Genomic DNA, 20,794 nt, shown 5'->3' on the forward strand with positions numbered 1-20,794 from the left:
GAAGTCAGGCCCCCAAATTCATAGGAAGGACACTCCTGTTTTTAACTATAGTAGAAATACTTTTTCTATTTAGTGAAACTCCATTTAAGTGTGTCAGACATGTCAAAGTTACATTTTGCCCTAGGCCAGGGCTTGCTACTTCATGTCCATTCCTGACTCTGTCAATCATTATCCAACCAGTGTATCAGGGGTGGAGCTGAAAGGCAATAAAAATAAGAGGTGAGAAGGGGAAGTGTTCTAGTATTTACACCCGTACCTGAAGTGATCAGATAAACCAGTCTTACATTTTGCAATATTTCTTTCTTACTTCAGGATCCTAAACCAATTCCCCTTTCCCTGCCCCACCCCCTCAGCCAGTTCATATAAAACTCACTCTGCCTTTAGCAACACCTTGCTAGGCTGTTGTCTGTTAGTGCATGAGTGTCTGCCTTCTCTCTAGGAGAATGGACACTTATATCTCTGTAGCTGACCCTTCTGTCTTGCTCTGCTTGAGTATGACTGCAGCATTTGGAATAATCACCTTTTACAAAACCAAGAAGAACCAAGTGGAGAAAAAGTGTGTATTTGCCCGTGGTCTCCTCCTGCTGCTTTTATTGGGAATACTCTGTTTTGCCACGCTGAAAAGTTATGTAGGCTTAATCCTGTTCTCCATGGCATGTCTCATCTGTTACATTCACTTATCAGTTCAAACAATGTTACCTGTGGACAACAAAGCTGTATTGATCACAGGTAAGAGGGAACATGCAAAGTTTGGGAAGTCAAATCTGCCCCATGAAACAGATATACTGTACAAATTTGTGTAATCTTAAAGGTTATTTACTAAATATCTTGTATTCTTTTTACTCTTTTTATTAATTTTCCCAGAATTCTTTTTCCAGGTAATTAAATGTTCTGAAATCATATAGGAAAACATCCTTTGTGCTTATTTTATTATTTTGGTGGCTTTGTCTCTTGAAAAGAAATTTTACAGATAGATTTTCAAGATGCGCTGCTAGTTTCTTTAGCTAATATTTATTAGTGAAATACATATTATGTTGCTTATGATTGTTAATCTTTTAGAACTAAGATTTTAATGAGTAGATGCATTTTAAATGTTACCATAATGCAATGCCTTTGTTTACTTCTGGAAAATGTTTTTATTAAACTATGCACATGTATACAATTATTTTTGACTTATACATTTAAACAATACATAGTCCCAAAGAATATCCAATTCAATACAGTAAAATAATATACACACACAATGTGTACATTCTGTCCATCTCTGTGAAATTATTAATGAACAAGAGATTGTCCTAACAATGAAAGTTCATATACATAACATTACTAATGAGCTTTGCTCATGTATGAACTAGCTGTGACATGTTGCTCATCTGCTTTTTGCTAAATGTTTTTATTTTGTCATTTAAATATTTCAATCTGCTGTTTTCTCTGGAGCAATCTCCTGCTGCTCATTTGCCTTAGTAGCCTTTTTGGTTTTTTTTTTTTTTTTTTTTTTCTTTTTGTCACTGAAAGGGTGGATTGAATCTGAGTTGTAAAGCTGATTTGTTTGGCTACGAGTTTATACGGAAACTTGGAAAGTAATTTAGTTTGGATTGACAAGTGTTATTACTGAGATGAAAAAAGACAAATGATAAAACCACATCAGCAGAAAGGTCACGTCTTTTCTTGTAGCTCAGCCAAGTTCTGTCTGCTGCATCCAGTCATGGTTCATGTGCAGTGGTGTATGGAATGAGGATGGATGTGAGCAGAGGGTGAATAGGGAATACATGATTGTGAATGAATGCACAAACATGAATTGATTATCCGTAGCAATACGTCTAGGGTTACACTCCGGGCTCTGGAGAGTTTCTTTTCTCTTTTCTTTCTTTCTAATACCTTTTGCAAGACGTTTAGATTTTGTCATTCTTTATTAAAAACCCGTCAGTTTCTCAGGGTTTATCTACCACTAGATTGTGTGGATTAATCTGTTGTGCTTCAGCTGATTATATTGCACTGAATCAAGTTCCAGGCCACCATCAGGTGGTTTAAGATTTGCCTTTGCATCCACACTAGGGCTGCCCTAACCCAATAAAGGTATAGGCTGTCCTCTTTGACCTAGGAGGAGGTTTTCCAATGCCAACTGGCACACAATCACTTGAAAGCAGGGTTTATCCGCAACACATTTCTATGTTAAGTTGCACCAATTGTTGCCTCCCCAGTGTAGATGCAAGGTCAATTTCAGTGTTGCTTTCTCCAATGCAGAGAAGACCAGAGGGAGAGCTTTAATGACACGCTGTATTTCTCTTCACTTTTGCCCCCTAAATTGTTGTGGAATGTTGCTGTACGCTGTTACACTCCTATGTACACTATGTATCATATGACTTTTAAAAACATTCTGCATTTGTGGATAATCTAAGCACTATGCCCAGATGTACAGACACTCTTTTCTCGACCGATGTATTACATAATTTTTTTAACATTAGCTTTAATAAAGTTTTTAAATCTGTTCTCTGACATGCCAGAACAATGCGTTCTTGGGATTCCCTCTAGGCTAACATGAAAGAGGCTGCAGATGTCACTAAGATCAAACAGGGTTTTTCTTATTTCGATTTCTTGAAGTGAAATCCCATATCTGGGCTGAATGCTCCACCTGCCCTCTCCTCTGCCCTGCCTGTTAAGTGAGAACATACAATACAGAGATCAGTGATTAACGCAATTGTTAGCTGAGGTTTACAGCACAGCCTTAAGGAGGGAGAGGGTGAAGTGTTGCGGAAAGCAGACAGGTTTAGCAATGACAAGGAGGAAAGGCAACATTTCTTTCACCTGATTGTTAGGCAGTTCTCTCGCTTTCAACCAAGCTTCCAGCCAATCCACCTCCGTCCCATACAAACCTGATTTGGGGTCAGCCTTGCTTCCACTGAAGTCAAGGCACTTTTTTGTGTTTCTTCATGGATTCGGTCATCGATTTTAAGGCCAGAAGGGACCATTAGATCATCGAATCTGATCTCCACAGGCTGTAAAATTTCACCCAGATGCCCCTGTTTGGGCCCAATAACTTGGGCTTGACTAAAGCACATGTTCCAGAAAGGCATCATCCTGTCCTTCTCTGAAGACATCAAGAGATGAAGAATCTACCATTAATCTGACTATTAGTACCCTTCACCCACCAGCGGACATCAAACATGCTGACTCATGCAGCCATATGGAGGAAAACGCTGCATGTGCTGAAGAAATTCATCCCACAGAATGTAAAGCTTTGTCTTCCTCAGCTAGTCCATAGCAGCCTCTCAGCTATTTTATAGCATTTGAGTCTCTGTCCCTCATTTCAGAGAACCGAGGCCTGTATTTGGGCCTGGGAGTCCTTCAAGCTATAGAATGGGTTTCCCATGAAACTGGCAAAATATTCTGTGTCCCTAAGAGTTTCCATTTAAATACACCCAACGGGCTCACTCCTGCAGGCAGGATTCATAGAAATATGTGGATCAATGGAGTCACAAGAGTGCTCACCTGACTGCAGTTGCTCGTGTGCAAAAGTGTTTGTGTGATGCGTGCAAAGACAATAGCGTTACCTTATGCTGGGAGCATTCACAGGCACTGCTGCACTGAATGTATAACAATCTATAATATCAAGGAGTCTTTGTGGCACCTTAGAGACTAACAAATTTATTTGGGCATAAGCTTTCGTGGGCTACAACCCACTTCATCAGATGCATCGAGTGGAACATACAGTAGGGAGGTATAAATACACAGCACATGAAAAGATGGGAGTTGCCTTACCAAGTGGGGGAGGAAGGGTCAGTGCTAACGAGCCAATTCAATTAAGGTGGAAGTGGGCTATTCTCAACAGTTGACAAGAAGGGGTGAATACCAGGGGAGGAAAAAAAATCACCTTTGTAATGCGAATGAGGTCAATCTAATCAAGATGGCCCATTTCAAACAGTTGACAAGAAGGTGTGAGTATCAGCAGGGGGAAATTAGTTTTTGTAGTGACCCGTGCACTCCCAATCTTTATTCAGACCTAATTTGATGGTGTCCAGTTTGCAAATTAATTCCAGTTCCGCAGTTTCTCTTTGGAGTCTGTTTTTGACATTTTTTTGTTGAAGAATTGCCACTTTTAAATCTGTTATTGAGTGTCCAGGGAGATTGAAGTGTTCTCCTACTGGTTTTTGAATGTAATAATTCTTGATGTCTGATTTGTGTCCATTTATTCTTTTGCGTAGAAACTGTCCGGTTTGGCCAATGTACATGGCAGAGGGGCATTGCTGGTACATGATGGCATATATCACATTGGTAGATGTACAGGTGAATGAGCCCCTGATGGTGTGGCTGATGTGGTTAGGTCCTATGATGGTGTCCCTTGAATAGATATACTGACAGAGTTGACAACGGGGTCTGTTGCAGGGATTGGTTCCTGGGTTAGTGTTTTTGTTGTGTGGTGTGTAGTTGCTGGTGAGTATTTGCTTCAGATTGGGGGGCTGTCTGTAAGTGAGGATTGGCCTGTCTCCCAAGGTCTGTGAGAGTGAGGGATCGTCCTTCAGGATAGGTTGTAGATCGTTGATGATGCACTAGAAAGGTTTTAGTTGGGGCTGTAGATGACAGCTAGTGGCGTTCTGTTACTTTCTTTGTTGGGCCTGTCCTGTAGTAGGTGACTTCTGGGTACCCTTCTGGCTCTGTCAATCTGTTTCTTCACTTCAGCAGGTGGGTACTGTAGTTTTAAGAATGCTTGATAGAGATCCTGTAGGTGTTTGTCTCCGTCTGAGGAATTGGAGCAAATGCAGTTGTATCTTAGAGCTTGGCTGTAGACAATGGATCCTGTGATGTGGTCTGGATGGAAGCTGGAGGCATGTAGGTAAGTACAGCGGTCAGTAGGTTTCCAGTATAGGGTGGTGGTTATGTGACCATTGCTTATTTGCACTGTAGTATCTAGGAAGTGGATCTCCTGTGTGGTCTGGTCCAGGCTGAGGTTGATGGTGGGGTGGAAATTGTTGAAATCCTGGTGGAATTCCTCCATGGCCTCCTTCCCATGGGTCCAGATGATGAAGATGTCATCATTGTAGCGCAAGTAGATTAGGGGCATTAGGGGCAGAGAGCTGAGGAAGCGTTGCTCTAAGTCAGCCATAAAAATGTTGGCATATGGTGGGGTCATGCGGGTACCTATAGCAGTCCCGCTGACTTGAAAGTATAAATTGTCCCAAATGTGAAACAGTTGTGGGTGAGGACAAAGTCACAAAGTTCAGCGACCAGATTTGCTGTGACATTATTGGGGATACTGTTCCTGACGGCTTGTAGTCCATCTTTGTGTGTAATGTTGGTGTAAAGAGCGTCTACATCCATAATGGCCAGGATGGTGATCTTCCAGAAAACACCAATGGATTGTAGTTTCCTCAGGAAGTCAGTGGTGTCTTGAAGATAGCTGGGAGTGCTGGTAGCATAGGGCCTGAGGAGAGAGTCTACATAGCCAGACAATCCTGATGTCAGGGTGCCAATGCCACTCTGAAATCTATAATATGTTACATGTTTATCATTGTCCATCCCAAAGACCCAGAAAAAGCATTTTACGAAACCTTAAACTGAAATACAAAATATGTACAAAGATCACTTCCTCCTCTACTGCAGTGCAGCCATCTCAAAAGTGGAATGTGCCTTGACTTCAGTGGAAGCAAGGCTGGCCCCAAATCAGGTTTGTATGGGACCGAGGTGGATTGGCTGGAAGCTTGGTTGGAAGCAAGAGAGGTGCCTAACAATCAGGTGAAAGAAATGTTGCCTTTCCTCCCTGTCAGTGCTAAACCTATCTGCTTTCCGCAACACTTCACCCTCTCCCTCCTTAAGGCTGTGCTGTAAACCTCAGCTAACAATTGAGTTAATCACAGATCTCTGTATTGTATGTTCTCACTTAACAGGCAGGGCAGAGGAGAGGGCAGGTGGAGCATTCAGCCCAGATATGGGATTTCACTTCAAGAAATCGAAATAAGAAAAACCCTGTTTGGTCTTAGTGACATCTGCAGCCTCTTTCATGTTTGCCTAGAGAGAATCCCAAGAACGCATTGTTCTGGCATGTCAGAGAACAGATTTAAAAACTTTATTAAAGCTAATGTTAAAAAAATTATGTAATACATCGGTCGAGAAAAGAGTGTCTGTACATCTGGGCATAGTGCTTAGATTATCCACAAATACAAAGTTTGTTTTTAAAAGTCATATGATACATAATCAGCAATAACCCACATTTAGGTGAATACATTTAAGAATACAGTTTAGATATTAGCATCCAAGTATTGGGGTACATCACTCATTTAAAGTTGTACAGAGATTTGGTTGTTGAAAGCAAAATATATCAATAAGTGGAGATTGTCCCTCAGTAATTGAGAATTAAGGTAGGTTGTCCATTTAGGAAATACCATCTATCAGGGAAGTCTTTCAGTTACTTTCCTTACTGCGCTTCTCATTGGCACTCCAGCTCATCCCTCCTGGTATTGTCGATGTCCACTGATGTGTTCTATGTAGATGTCCCTCGCCCATCTGATGGCATCTGACACCATGAGTTGCCGCATCAGCCGAGAGTAGCGTTGACCGATTCCGCATTCTCGTAACACTTGCTCATTACTGGGGTCTCATGCGCCCAAGGCTCCAACAATCAGCACGTGTGTCTGAACCTGATGACCCCTAGCTCTCAAGGTGTCGGCCAGAGGTGCATATTTCTCCACCTCTCGAGCTCTGGCATTGGAAGGCTGGGGACCTGTTCTCGAAGGTTGAGAGCATCTGATGTCCACCATGATGATCTTCTTTCATCATAACCAATGAGGAACGATGTCCGCTGTTGGCAGATGGTTCCGGGGAGTTCAAGGCAACCTTTCCTATGGGTAGTGGGAGGCTCTGACCAGGCATCGTCGCAGCTGCCAGGCTCTGAAATGGGGCTTGCCACTACACAGAACGTGGGGTAGTGTCTCGTTGGCATAGCCACACTTCCTACATTGCTTGTCCCGATTCCCAGGGCAGACAGCTCTGTTCAGAGGAACGCAGTTAAGTTGGGCCCTGTGGATTAACGTGAAGCCGCCCCCCGGGGAGGAAGTGGTTGCTGGCGTCCCATTTGCACGTCACCTCAAATGCCTTGCCCTGATCCGGCTTCCGCTTCAGATTTTCCACATACTGGCAGTGGATGGCATCCTTCAGGGTCCTCTCCAGCATGGTTCTAGCTTTCAGAATGAGGATTGTGTGGTTCGTGTTCTTCACCTGTGGCACCAGGACTCCCAACTCCTGGCGTTCCTCACACCACGTCCAGCGGCAGCCGATACGATTCTCCAGTTATCGCGTAGAGTTGCGGGCACAAGTCCAGAGCGAAGCAAAGTCTCCCCCGTCTCTTCCAAATTCGCCTTCCAGCGAGCCATTCAGGTAGGTGGCAACATCTTGATTGGAAGGGGTCCTGGTGATTGGCTTTCTGATGACCTCCCGCATAGCACTTTCTGCGATATTCCTCACCATGGTGTCCGGGCATGTCAAAAGGCGTAAGGTGTAAGTGATCACTGCAACATTGCACAGATCACCCATTCGAGGGATATTGGCACTGCCCTGCCTGTGCGAGATTCACACTAGTTCATTGCTGGCTTTCTGGAGAAGAAACATCCACTTCTTCACCAGCTGCCTGATGGCTGGACGCGGAAACCCGTCAGCCTGCCGAAATGTTGGTATGCTTGCCTGGCCTCGAGGAAGATCATGGGTTCACCCTCGATCTGAAAAGACGTCGCCTGGACTGAATCTCCTCTACTGCTGTTGATATGCAGAGATGTGCTCTCTCTAGCATTGAAGTGGAGTCCCATCCAGTTGGCAGCCTGGCTGGTGATGTTGAGCATTTGTTGGAGATACTCGGGGTTGTCTGCAATCAGGACCAGATCGTCTGCGTAGGCCAGGATATTCCCGCTGTTGCCGTACATGTGGAAACTGCCTAGCCCGTTGGAGATGGCTCGAATGAGTGACTCCATGGCTAAGTTGAAAACAATGTGACTGAGGGGACAACCTTGCTTCACGCCACTATGGATAGGAATTTCAGGCATCTCTCCTTCCATGAAGCGGATGGTGGTGGTGCAGCCTTTATAAAGTTCTCCGATCAGTTGGAGAAAGATTTCAGGCATCCTGAACTCTCGCAGCATGACAAAAATGTGCTGGTGGGGCATCGATCCAAAAGCATTAGCCAGGTCGAGCCATGCTATGGCAAATTTCCTCTGTGCCCTCCTGGCTGTGTGGATGGCAGTCTGAAGGACAAAGCTGTATTCGTAGCAGCCTTCGCATGACGTAAAGCTTTTCTGGATGGAGCTGGAGGCTCCTCTGTTCACCAACCAGTCTGTGATCCTAGCTGCGAGGCAGTTGGCATACAGCTTCTACATGGTGGAGCAGAGAGATGGGTCTCCAGTTGATGGGGTCGTCTCGCTGGCCTTTCTTGTAGACAAGCACTGTCATAGACTTCTTCCAGGACCTGGGAGTACAGCAGAACTGTTTGCATTTGTTGAAAAGTGCAGTTAATACCAGGCAGCTGGGGTCTCATTTTTTCAGGATGTTATATCGCAGGGGTTCTCAAACCGCGGGTCGGGACCCCTCAGGGGGTCACGAGGTTATTAGACGGGGGATTGCAAGCTGTTAACCTCCACCCCAAATCCCGCTTTGTCTCCAGCATTTATAATGGTGTTAAATATATTAAAAAGTGTTTTTAATTTATAAGGGGGGGTCGAACTCAGAGGCTTGCTATGTGAAAGGGGTCACCCGTACAAAAGTTTGAGAGCCACTGCTATAGCAATTGCCATCTTTTCCTGGGGCTGTGTTTTTGGTCTTTGTAAGTCTGGTCTCTACTGCCCATGATGTAAAGTCTTGTTCCAGGTCCTCTGCACAGTCAATGCGGGGTAGAGGGTGAAGACACTCTGGACGCTGCGCGTCGTTCTGAGCTACATGGTCAAACACCCCCTTGAAGTACGAGAATGGTCTCTCTGACAGGATTGCGCAGCAGGATGAGGGCCTGTCGAGGATTTCTCTCATAGCCTTTGGGCGGTTTGACCGGTAGAGCTTCCGGATGCTGCTGCTGGGTTGTAGCAGTGACTGATGTTCCTTCTCCTGGCTTCTCTCCGGTGGTGGTGGTGGTGGTGGTGATGTCGCCATACAGGAGCTCTGTGCGCAGTTGGTGTGTTCTCCTGAGTTCCCTTCCTCCCAGATACGATTTCTGCAGACAGGTTTTTAATGAGTCTGTCTACAAGGAGGTCAAAGTCATTGAAGGAGGCTGTTCTTGCCAACTCCCCTATCCAAGCGGCTTGCTGTGGTGTGGCGGCCCTCACCGAAGGCTACTGCTCCTCTGGCTGCTCAATCGCCACAGGCTCCGGCTGGGAAATTGCTGTGGGATTAGCCTGTCACCTATTTTCCTACCTGTGTTGAGTACTCCGTTCGGCTGGATCTTGAGGCATGATCTCTGGAAGGAGGGCAGTGTCTTCCCTTCCAGATTTAAGGGCAGCACTTGTTCTCCTGCACCCAAACTCCCTCCCCAGAGCCTGCACCCCACACCCCCTCCTGCACTCCAACCTCCTGCCCCACCCCAGAGCCTGCACCCAGCATCCAAACTCCGTCCCAGAACCCATACCCCTCCCGCACCCAAACTTCCTCCCAGAGCCTTAGGCAGGTGTGGGGGGGAAGGGGAGGGGCGGGACTTGGGCCCGTTCTGGGCACCACCAAAAATTATACAAACCTGCCGCCCCTATTGCCGGAACCACCTCCGCAGCTCTGATTGGCTGCGGTTCCCCGTTGCCAGCCAATGGGAGCTGCTGAGTTGGTGCTCGGGGTGGGGGCAGCACACATAGACCTCCCTGACCGTGCCTCTGCCTAGGAGCCACAGCTGGACATGCCGGCCGCTTCTGGGAGCGGCATGGAGCCAGGGCGTATAGGGAGCCTGCCTTAGCCCTGCTGCACTGCCGTACTTTGGGCGGCCTAAAATCTCCCAGACTGGCTTCAGTAGATTAGATTTTTATCAGTAAATGTCAATTTCGCAGCACACACAGAAACCAACAAAAAATACTGTCATCAATAATCAAAATTTGCAGAGAGGTAAAGTATGAAAAATGCTGTTCGAGAACGTAGTTTGCTTGAAGGATAATTGCTTTGTATATTTTGACATGTGATGTTGACAGTTTGTATTTGAAAGGTTATAAAGGTTTATCTTTTTGAATCTCTGTGGACACTGTCATTAAATAATTGTCTGAGCCACAGAATTTCCTGCAGCTGTGAGAACTTATACAGATTCAAAATCTAAAAAAATGCTTAGAAATAAACATCTGTTACTATAAAAATTATTAAAAACAAATAAACAAAAAAAAACCCCTTGAATTCTGCCAGCCCTACTTATATTGCATGTTAAACACCGATGCACTCAGGGACCCATTTTCTAAGGATCCTTTACCCAGCCTCCATTTGGCTGTGTGCATGTATACATGGTTTTCCCAGCAGTCATTTTACATTCATATCATTCTTAATAGATGATGAAGAGCTGGGTGAAAGTTTTCAGTCAACGTGGTTTTTTTTTTGCCAAACCACGCAGATTTGAGTTGACCCAAAATATGTCAGTGATTTGTGTCAAATTCACTGATTTTTTTTATGGTAAAAACCAAACAATAATAATTAAAAACCCAATATGAAATATTTCACTTTGAAATTTGCTTCGTTTTATCTTAATTTTATTTTGAAAGATTAAAAACAACACCTCAAACAAAACCAAATGTTTCTTTTAGGGTGGAACAAAATGTTTCATTTGACCCAAACAAATGATTTTTAATGTTTCAGTTCAATGAAAATTAAAAAAAAAAATCATTTCAGACCAACTCAAAATAATTATTTTTCCTAAACAGTCAGTGAACCAAAAAAACTAACAGCAGCGGCAAACATTCTTACAGCTCTGTTTAGGAAGAAGTTTTTGTATTTTATTTTGCCTAAGGTGTCTTTCTGATTTTGGTGGTTTCAGGAAGTGATTCCGGGATTGGACATGCATTGGCGAAGTACCTTGATAATTTAGGATTTGTTGTATTTGCTGGTGTCTTAAATAAAAAAGGAGCTGGGGCTGAAGAATTAAAAAGAAGCTGTTCCCAGAGACTTTGTGTCCTGCAACTGGATATAACCAATTCTGCACAAATTAAGGAAGCCTATCTTAAAATTTCAGAGATGGTGCAAAATACAGGTATAGTTTGTAACATTTTATGGGGTGGTGTGCCTATCCCTCTTGCAAGGGGCTTCCATTGCATCCCTGTTTGAAAATCTGTCCTGGTATGTGTGTGCGTGCGTGTGTTCTGCATTTCCCACCCCACCTCTGTACCAGTAAGGATATTTATATTGTTATAATGATGAGACTTTTCCTTTATGGAGCACTCCAAAAACAGGATCCTTATCAAATGACACTAGTGTGCCACCTACAAGAAGCAAGTGGGCCGAGAGGAGGAAAGGTACAATGTGGGTACATGTACCCAGGGGTGAAAGTAAGGCGGTACGGGCCGGTACGGCGTACCGGTAAAAAGTGGCCGCCGGTACCGATAAAAAGTCGCTGCCGGTACCAGCCCCTACCACCTTACTTTAAAGTGCTGCCGCTTTTGCACCCCCCAACGGCAGTCCTGCCGGGTCCTTAGTGGCAGGGCCGCCGACGGGGGAGCACAAAAGGGGCAGCGACGTTAGAGCGCCGCTGCAGCAAAAGACCCTGCTTAAAGCACTGCCCCAGCAGCGCTTTATTGTCGCTGCCCCTTTTGCCCCCCAGGCTGCCAACAGGAGGGGAGGGAGAAAAGGAGCAGCTGCCCCAGGGCTGCCGATTTAAAAGGGCCAGGGCCTCCAGCCCTTTAAATCGCCACTGGAGCCCCGGGTGGTGCGGGCCAGGCAGTCTAGAAGGGCTGGCTGGGGATGCTGATCCCCAGCCCCACCCCTTCTGCCTGAGGCCCCGCCCCTTCCAGGGAGTGTCGGCCCCCGTACTGGTAAGTTTTCAATTTTACTTTCACCCCTGCATGTACCTACAATTACACAGCATCCTAACTTTGTTTTTGGCCGTTCAGACTGGAAGCTGGCATTTTAACAGTCGTGCTTTCTCTTTGTTAGGGAAATTATATTTACTTAACCTTCTTTGGCAGCAGGGACTCTGTAACAGCAGTGTACATTTCCTTCTCTTCCTCAGGGTTATGGGGTGTTGTCAACAACGCTGGAATCTTGGGGTTTCCTGCAGATGGTGAGCTGCTGCCCATGAGTGTTTACAAGCAGTGTATGGATGTGAATTTCTTTGGGCATGTAGAGGTGACCAAAATGTTCTTACCGTTACTTCGGAAATCCAAAGGAAGGCTAATTAATATCTCTAGTATGGCAGGTGAGTTAAACTAAAGTTCCAAGTTGATGGTGCTGTACCAATAATTATTTAGCATTTACCTGATGTAAATATTGAATAAGGTTTTGGTCAATACATCTCTGTTTACTAATTCTCAGAAGTCCATATCTGCTTATTATTTCATTATCTATAGGCCTCTGTAATGAAACATCTATTTTGTCCAGTGACTGCCTCCAGGAACCAACCCATAAAGAAGAAGAGTTTTATAGGGATAAAAACAGTAGCATCCTAGAGAAATTAACTCTTGTTCCATAGAAACAAATATAATAACGTAGCATGCCCAGATCTGGACATGATAGGTGGAAAATCCCCAGCAGGAGAACAAGGAAATCAGGTGTTGGTAGGGGCACAAATGTAGGTGCTGGAACTAGAGGTGCAGGGGGGTACTGCAGGACCCACGGCTTGAAGTGGTTTCTATCATATGCAGGGTTTACAGTTTGGTTCAATGGCTCTTAACACCCCTAGAAATTGTTCCAGCACCCCATGGCATAGGCGCTGACTCCATGGGTGCTCTGGGGCTGGAGCCCCCACAGGGAAAATATGGTGAGTGTGGAGCACACACCAGCAGCTCCCCACCCCGCTACCTCACCCCAGCTCACCTCCGCCTCCTCCCCTAAGCGGGACGCCGCGTCCTGCTTCTCCCCCCTCCCTCCCAGCATTTGCGCTGCGAAACAGTCTGGGAGGGACGGGGGCGGGAAGGAAGAACGCGGCGCACTTGGGGAAGAGGCGGGGCCAGAGCAGGGATTTGGGGAGGGATCCAATGGGGCAGTGAGGGGGCGGAGTCAGGGCGGGACTGGGGGGGCGTGAGCACCCACCGGCGCCAACAAAAGTTGGCACCTGTGCCCCATGGCACATATAAACTTGAGGGACTCACAGAGCAAGACATCAGGAAGCTTTGGGCAGGAGCGAGGGACAGGCTTTTGTAGTGGGGGGTTTCTGTCTAATTGTGGGACCAACCACGGTCCTTGAAAACTAGCTGACCTGGAAAGGGAGAGCAGAGCCATGATTCTGTAGGGAAAGGATCCTGGGCACCTAAGAGGACTCCGCCCAAATCCAAAGAACTCTCCAGGGTGCTGAGGAAACTGAGGCAGGCAAATGTGTATTGGGATGTGTCATAACTATAAAGGGAAGGGTAACAGCCCTGCTGTGTACAGTACTATAAAATCCCTCCTGGTCAGAGACTCCAAAATCCTTTTACCTGTAAAGGGTTAAGAAGCTAAGGTAACCTGGCTGACATCTGACCCAAAGGACCAATAAGGGGACAAGATACTTTCAATTCTTGGTGGGGGGAAGGCTTTTGTTTGTGGTCTTTGTTTTGGGGGTTGTTCGCTCTTGGGACTGAGAGGGACCAGATATCAATCCAAGCTCTCCAAATCTTTCTGAACAAGTCTCTCATATTTCCAACTTGTAAGTAAACAGCCAGGCAAGGCGTGTTAGTTTTTATTTTTGTTTTCTCAACTTGTAAATGTACCTTTTTGCTAGAGTGTTTATCTCTGTTTGCTGTAACTTTGAACCTAAGGCTAGAGGGGATTCCTCTGGGCTCTTTAAGTTTGATTACCCTGTAAATTTATTTTCCCTCCTGGTTTTACAGAGATGATTTTTACCTTTTTCTTTAATTAAAAGCCTTCTTTTTAAGAACCTGATTGATTTTTTCCTTGTTTTTAGATCCAAGGGGGTTGGATCTTGATCCACCAGGAGTTGGTGGGGAAAGGAGGGGGATGGTTAATTTCTCCTTGTTTTAAGATCCAAGGGGTTTGGATCTGTATTCACCAGGGAATTGGTGAAGAGTCTCTCAAGGCTACCCAGGGAAGGGAATTAGCATTTTGGGAGTGGTGGCAGCGGACCAGATCTAAGCTGGTAGTTAAGCTTAGAAGTTTTCATGCAGGCCCCCACATTTGTACCCTAAAGTTCAAAGTGGGGAAGCAGCCTTGACAGGATGTTTATGATTTTTGTCTAGATCTGTGTACACCTCGTGTTAAACACAGTCAGGTGCAGAGTGTGAGTGTTTGTTGGCTTTCACTTGTGTGCCACTGGACAGTTAGACCCCGAGTGCCCCCATAGGTGGAGTTCTGGGATAGGGTGTATTTAAGCTATGGAGAACTCTGAGAGGTTAGCATTAGTCTGAGGGACTAGGCAATTGGACTACAGTGTCCCAGCTCTCTGAAAAGGCTGCTAGACATAAGATCTGCCCAGGAGTGTGCCTAGAGACCCCAGCCACAGGCAATGTCTGGACACTATTTAGACACACTGGGCTTAAAGAACACAGGGGATCCAATGAGGTGGTCCCCAAACACAACACAACTGATGTGTCCATTCAGGAGGGTTCTGTGTATGACAACGTTGAAGTCCACTCATGCAGAATAGCCTGGTAACAATTTACGGCTTGAAATATCTTTTTTTTTTTAATTAAAAAGATTTCAATTCACGTTGAGGGACGTATTTTTATCCCAGCCTCCATGTTTGCGAATACAGTTTTGCGGGCACAGTTATTTGTTACAGAAGAGACAAATTCATGCATGTAAGTGGTACTTGAGAACCCACATCAGGGCTATCATCCACCTTACTAGTTTGAGCAATGACTGTTGGCTTATGCAAATTTTAAATGTGTTGGTATAAATTTGGAGATGATGTGACATAACAAGGGATCTGTATTTCAACTAGCTGGCTCCCACTGAAGTATATGGCAAATTCTCATTGGCTCCGGTACAAGCAAACTCAGGTGCCCATACTCTGGGTGAAATCCTGGCCCTATGGAAGTTAATGAGAATTTTGCCATTGATTTTGTTGGATCCAGGATTTCACCCTTTTTTGTGTGTGTGGCTCCACCTAACTTTAGTTACCCAAAAATTAAGTACTCCCTCAGCAAGCCAATGAAAAAAGTCACATTTCTGTGCAACGATGGACTTATCTCCCGGTCATGTTTTCATATATATGAGATCTTATAATTTTACAGTGAAGGAAACAGTGTATTGAGCATTTTAAAACTGACTTTTCTAATTTGGGTGATCACCTGGAAACAGGAGCAATAATCCAGGAGAGCTTTTGGTCATACCTGCTTTACTTATAAATATTTACATGGCTGCATTTATACCCTGGCCAGTTCTGGTAAATGTGTGCCTATATTAAAGATGTGCGCATTCTTTTGGTAAAACATTAGCAGAACAGTTAGGGAAGTTGCATTATGCAGTCTGTGCTTCCCTGTGCTTGGTTGGGGGAAGGGTGTACTTTAACTAGAGTTAAGGTTAGACTGACGTCAAAGGAAAGGAATGTTGTCGGTTTAAGAAAGGAGGAGTTAATGTCAGTTCAGATTATGCAGATGACAATAAGTAATTTACTGGACTGTTTTAAAAACAAGGATTCTCTGCTTTTATTTGAGGCTAACCTGTGTCATTGCAGTAAGAAACTGAGTAGATGATTAGGCGGTTTATAGTAAATCTGCTTTAGATTTCGTCAATGTCTTTTCCTTTAGAAGACATCAAAAAAGTTAAAATGGCCTTTTAATAACAATGCGTTGCATTATGTGTGTCTTATTTTGAGTATGTACTGCAAGTACCAGTGAAACTAACTGTGGGTGCAGCAGGGGGTTGGGCTTGATGACCTATTGGAAGAGGATTCTAATCTGATGCAGGGAGTTCTATACTCTCCTGTGGCCATCCTCTTCTTCACTGTAAAAGCATGGCCTTTGGAGACTAAAGTTCCCTGCGAGAGTTGGTTGAAATTTTTCTGTCAAAAGGAAAATTTTCACAGAAAAATTTCGTTTTCTAAAATTTTTCAGTTTTCAAAAACTAAAAATTCAGAAAAACTGGAAATTTTCTCCCCCGAAATTTTGTTAAAAATGAAAATTTGTAATTGCTTTTGGAGTTTTTAAAGAAAATTCTTGTTGTTTTCCAGCTCTTCCATTATGCAGTATACTGTTGCGTTTTCTTGATCCTAAGGAAGGCTTGTTGGATTGAAATAGAGCAATGCATTCTGGGACCTGTGACTTTGCCTCTGTTATATCTGTTCCCTTTTATGCAATGTAATTGTGACCTTTGGGCTCTCGGCACCTTACTGATGTAGTTTTTAGTTGGATGAAGTTTGGTTTGGCCTAATAGATTTCTCCTAGCTCCAGTCTCACCTTTTTCAAGCAGATGTTAAAAACAGATGGAGAATCTACAGCCAGTATCTGAGGTGGCTTTATAAGGCCTGGTCTACACTACATAGTTAGGTTGCCATAAGCTGCCTTGCGTTGACCTACCTGTGGAAGTGTCTTCACTTACATTTGACTCCTGACGATGTCAGTGCCTCTCTAAGCCGATTTAGTAACTCCACCTCCCCGAGCAGTGTAGAGACATGGTCAAAGTAATTAGGACGCTGCAGTGTCAGTGTAGACGCTGTGTTACTTACATTCACTGTTACTGGTCTCCAGGAGCCATCCCACACTGCCTCACACACTGACACTATAATTGATACAAGTGCTCACGGTGAGGACATGCATTGCTGACATAAGGAGCCAAATGTGGACATATACAAGTGATTTAATAACTGTGGTAGCCATATGCCGACATAAGTTAAGTCGTCATAATTCTGTAGTGTAGACATGGCCTAAAACTGGAATTGAGACTGTGTAACTGACAGGGACTTCAAATCCACTGCCTTTATTCATCCATTAAAAACAACAGGACAAAACACGATTGCTTAATTATTAACACTATCTAACATGTTAGCTGTGTGATTTCCCTTTCTGAACATAACAGCAATTGTGAGTCTCTGCATTGTATCCCAAAATGCAATACAATTTACTCTCCCTGTGTTTAAAAGTGACTGATGGCCGGGTGTGACTCTGACTGCAGCTGCTTCGAGCTACTGCTGATTTAAGATTTTTTTGTGCCAGAAAAAAACGAGTCCCACGACGTCTTGTCTTTAAACCTCAGTGAGAGCTGCATCATTTTGGGTTATGCTATGATCATTCTTTTAAATTATTGAACTAAAGTTTCAGTTGCCCAGAAAGCACTGGAGTCAAACTTTATCATGGTTTATATTGCTCCTGTAGGAGGCATTCCGATGACAAGGTTTGCCGCATATGGTGCATCAAAAGCAGCTCTGTCCATGTTTTCCGGAGTAATGAGGCAGGAGCTTGCCAAATGGGGAATTAAAGTTGCTGCAGTTCATCCAGGAGGCTTCAGAACAGGTAGGTATTTGACATTTCAGCTAGTTCTCCTTCTTCCTTCAGATTATTCCCTAGAGACCAACATCCTCAAGTAAAAGTCGTGAACGATTCTCGGCAGTCACAGTTACTTCCTATCCTTCACTTCCATTACTCAAATTAAGATCCAGCTTTCTTAAGGGAATTAAAAATACCCCACCAACCTCCCCCTACATAGGCAGTGAGTGATTTTTTTGCTTCCAAGCAGCCAACCTTTAGGCAATGATCTTTATCAAGGGATGATTGAAAACCTTAGTTTGCCTTTCCCAATTAATAGAATGTAGTGAATGACTAGCAGTGGCACGTCTAAGTGTTTGTCAGTCATTCCTGATGGGGGAGGCAATCATTTCTTCTCTTTGCTTTTACCTGTCTTGCCAAAAATAAAAAGCAGACTTCGGTGTGGGTTTGACTTGATTAAGGAAGTCACAAGAACTAATTAAGAACTTAAAATCTGGCCAATAATAGGTACAATTGCATGCTACACAGTGATCTGATTCTCTTTATCAAACCGGTTTCCGGTGTAATGGGTTCCATCTGCATAATGGGTGTCCTGATGCATTGTTTCAAGGTGCTACTCATTTTTACTATACAACTGAGGGTCCTATCTTTTTAATCTCCCCGGCCCACATTCCAGTAGCTCTTTCAACTCTAAATCCTCCTTCTCTCCACGCTGTTAGAGAAGAAAACCAGGTTTCTGCAGAATTCCTTTCCATGTCACAAAAGTTGCAAGTCACAGAAGAGATTTCAGGCATTCAGCGGAGAGCAAAGTAGTGGTAGTAGCTAGCTAGCTTAAGTACTTGGAGAATGGGCCCTACAGAACACAGTTGAGGGCCTGTAGAAGGGCATTATGAGGACCCCGCATTCCCAGTCTCTGTGGATGTGCTTGTTCTGGTGATGAAAATGGAAGGGGTGAGTTTCCAGTGCAATCTATCCAACACCTTTTATTAGAGTTAAAAATTGTGTTTACAAAGCCATTACAAAGCAAAGAGAATTTTCTTTATCTGTAAACCCCCATTACACGTTCCATGGAAAATAACTTGGAATGGCCTTACTGAGAGAGTTTTTCTTAAGGGACAGGGCTCTCAAATTTCCTGGTTGTTCCTCTGTGTTTAGATATGGTTTATGTTAGCAAAGTACAAGCCTGATAGCAAAGAAAAAGGAGTGAAGTCCCTCAATTCATACTTTAGAGTAGGCTGTCCTGTCCTGTTCTAGCTGAAACTTAGCAATACTTTTGTTATATTTTTAAGAACTTCAGACTTACCATCAAATAATGAAACTTTTTAATGCAGTTTAGATGTGCAGAACAAGATAGGGAGGAAAAAAGACCCAATGTACTTATTTACCAGTTGAATTGGATTGTCAAGTTAATGTACAAAGCCCAGGTACTTTACTTTGTTATTCCAGGCATACAAGGTACATCTGAGCTGTGGGCTAAGCAAGAAAAGCATCTTCTGGAGAATCTCACACCAGACGTGAAGAAAGATTATGGTGAAGACTACATTGAAGCACTGAAAAATTTCCTCCTGCACATGCCAGTTCATTGTGCTCCTGACCTCTCTCCAGTACTAGAAGATGTTCTCAATGCTTTATTGGCAAAGAGTCCACATGGTTTATACACTCCAGGCAAAAGTGCTTACCTAGCTCTGTGTACCTTTTGCTATTTTCCTCTCTGGCTTTACGATTTGTACATTGGTAAGATGCAAAGTAACAAAAGTGTACCCAGTGCTTTAAGGGCATCAGAGGCCAAAAACAAGAACACGTAAGCAGAGTGTGGAATTCCGTCAGCATTTTAAATTACACCAGGAGAACAGGGCAAGGTTTTGTGTGAAGACACCGTTTGCTACATTGCAATTTACTGGGGCCCTTTGCTCGACAAATTGCATTCCAGCTGCTGGGCAATTGGGGCTGAGGTTAATCTTGAAGCTTTGTGTATTTTAGGCCTTGTCTACACTACGGGGGGAGATTGATCTAAATTATGCAACTTCAGCTATGTGAATAATGTAGCTGAAGTTGACGTACTTAGAGCTACTTACCGCGGGGTCCACACTATGCGATGTTGACTGCACTTGCTGAGGACTAGCTTCTTGGCAAGTTTTAAAAATAACTTCATTTTATTTGAGTGCCAAAAAAAGTTATTTTGTTTAAGTACTTGGGGATCAAATGCTTCTCATATATGGGATAACTCAATCATGGTCAAATTAAATTTTACTTTAAAACATTCTCTCTTTGGGTTCAGAACATGTATGACAAATTTTGGCCCCCCTCAAGGGTAATTTTTCTGAAAAAGTTTTCGGGGCTTAAAAATTAAAGTGGAAATGTTTTGTTTCCCCAGCAGGACTTAAAAACACCTTCAACATTTGTACGTGTTCACTGGCAAGTGAGATTTTTGATTTTCAAAAGACTCTGTGTCTGTGTGACGCTGATTTTCAGTGAACAAAGCCAAGTAATGAAGCAAGAATAACAACTTTTGGAGCCAAGGCTGTTTTTAGCAGGCCTATATGATAACCTGATAAGTGCTTCCTTGATGCATGGATTTTCAAAAGACAATAAATGACCTGAGAGTGCAAGTCCTACTGAAAGTCCAACATGTGACCAAGGGCCAGATTTTTAAAGGTATTTAGGTGCTTGGTCAGATTGTCAAAATCGTCTCAGCGTGCAACACTCAATTAAATCAATGAGTTTTAGGCAACTAGATATTTTGGGGAAAAAAAACCCGGGCACCTAAATACCTTTTAAAAAACCTGCTGCTACATCACTGAGAAGCACAAGTCCTGTTGAAAATCAAACATGTGACTGTTATTCATGGGAAAAATTAATTGGCTTTGTGTTCCTAAATTATTTGATTACCTAACACACCTAGGAACAGTAGCACAAAAATCAGTTAGGCTCTTTCAAAACTCCCATGCACCAACGATAAGTAGTTCCCAGCCTATCACATAAGCCTTCTAAACACAGTCCTAATTACAATCGTTTTTACTCTTGCCCTATTACTTGACTTTATTCATACACGCATTTAATCTCAGGTTTGCACTTGTGATACATGGTATTATTTATTTGCATAGCATGGGTGGTGTGCTAGGTGTTTTACAGATAGGCCTAAAGATTTTATTTCCCCCTGATGGACCAAAAATAGCTGGGTGGGATAGATGGCCCTTGGAGCAGATTTTGGTGTTGTGTAGTGAAGCAAACTGGACAGGGTTATACTTGACATTGTTGATAAACACATGACTCTGGAGCTGCCTGTACCATCAACA

General features: G+C 43.8%; 1 protein-coding gene across 1 annotated transcript; it reads left to right on the plus strand.

Annotated features, from left to right (window-relative positions):
• The first annotated feature begins 264 nt into the window (after window positions 1-264).
• On the plus strand, window positions 265-19,760 carry HSD17B2 (hydroxysteroid 17-beta dehydrogenase 2). Its single transcript, XM_024105537.3, has 5 exons — window positions 265-729; window positions 10,964-11,176; window positions 12,152-12,337; window positions 17,388-17,525; window positions 18,945-19,760. The coding sequence occupies exons 1-5, from the start codon at window positions 417-419 to the stop codon at window positions 19,301-19,303; spliced, it is 1,209 nt and encodes a 402-aa protein (XP_023961305.2). The 5' UTR covers window positions 265-416; the 3' UTR covers window positions 19,304-19,760.
• The last annotated feature ends 1,034 nt before the right edge of the window (window positions 19,761-20,794 follow it).

This window comes from Chrysemys picta, chromosome 14, assembly GCF_011386835.1.
Source record: "Chrysemys picta bellii isolate R12L10 chromosome 14, ASM1138683v2, whole genome shotgun sequence".
Classification (NCBI taxonomy): Eukaryota; Metazoa; Chordata; order Testudines; family Emydidae; genus Chrysemys; species Chrysemys picta.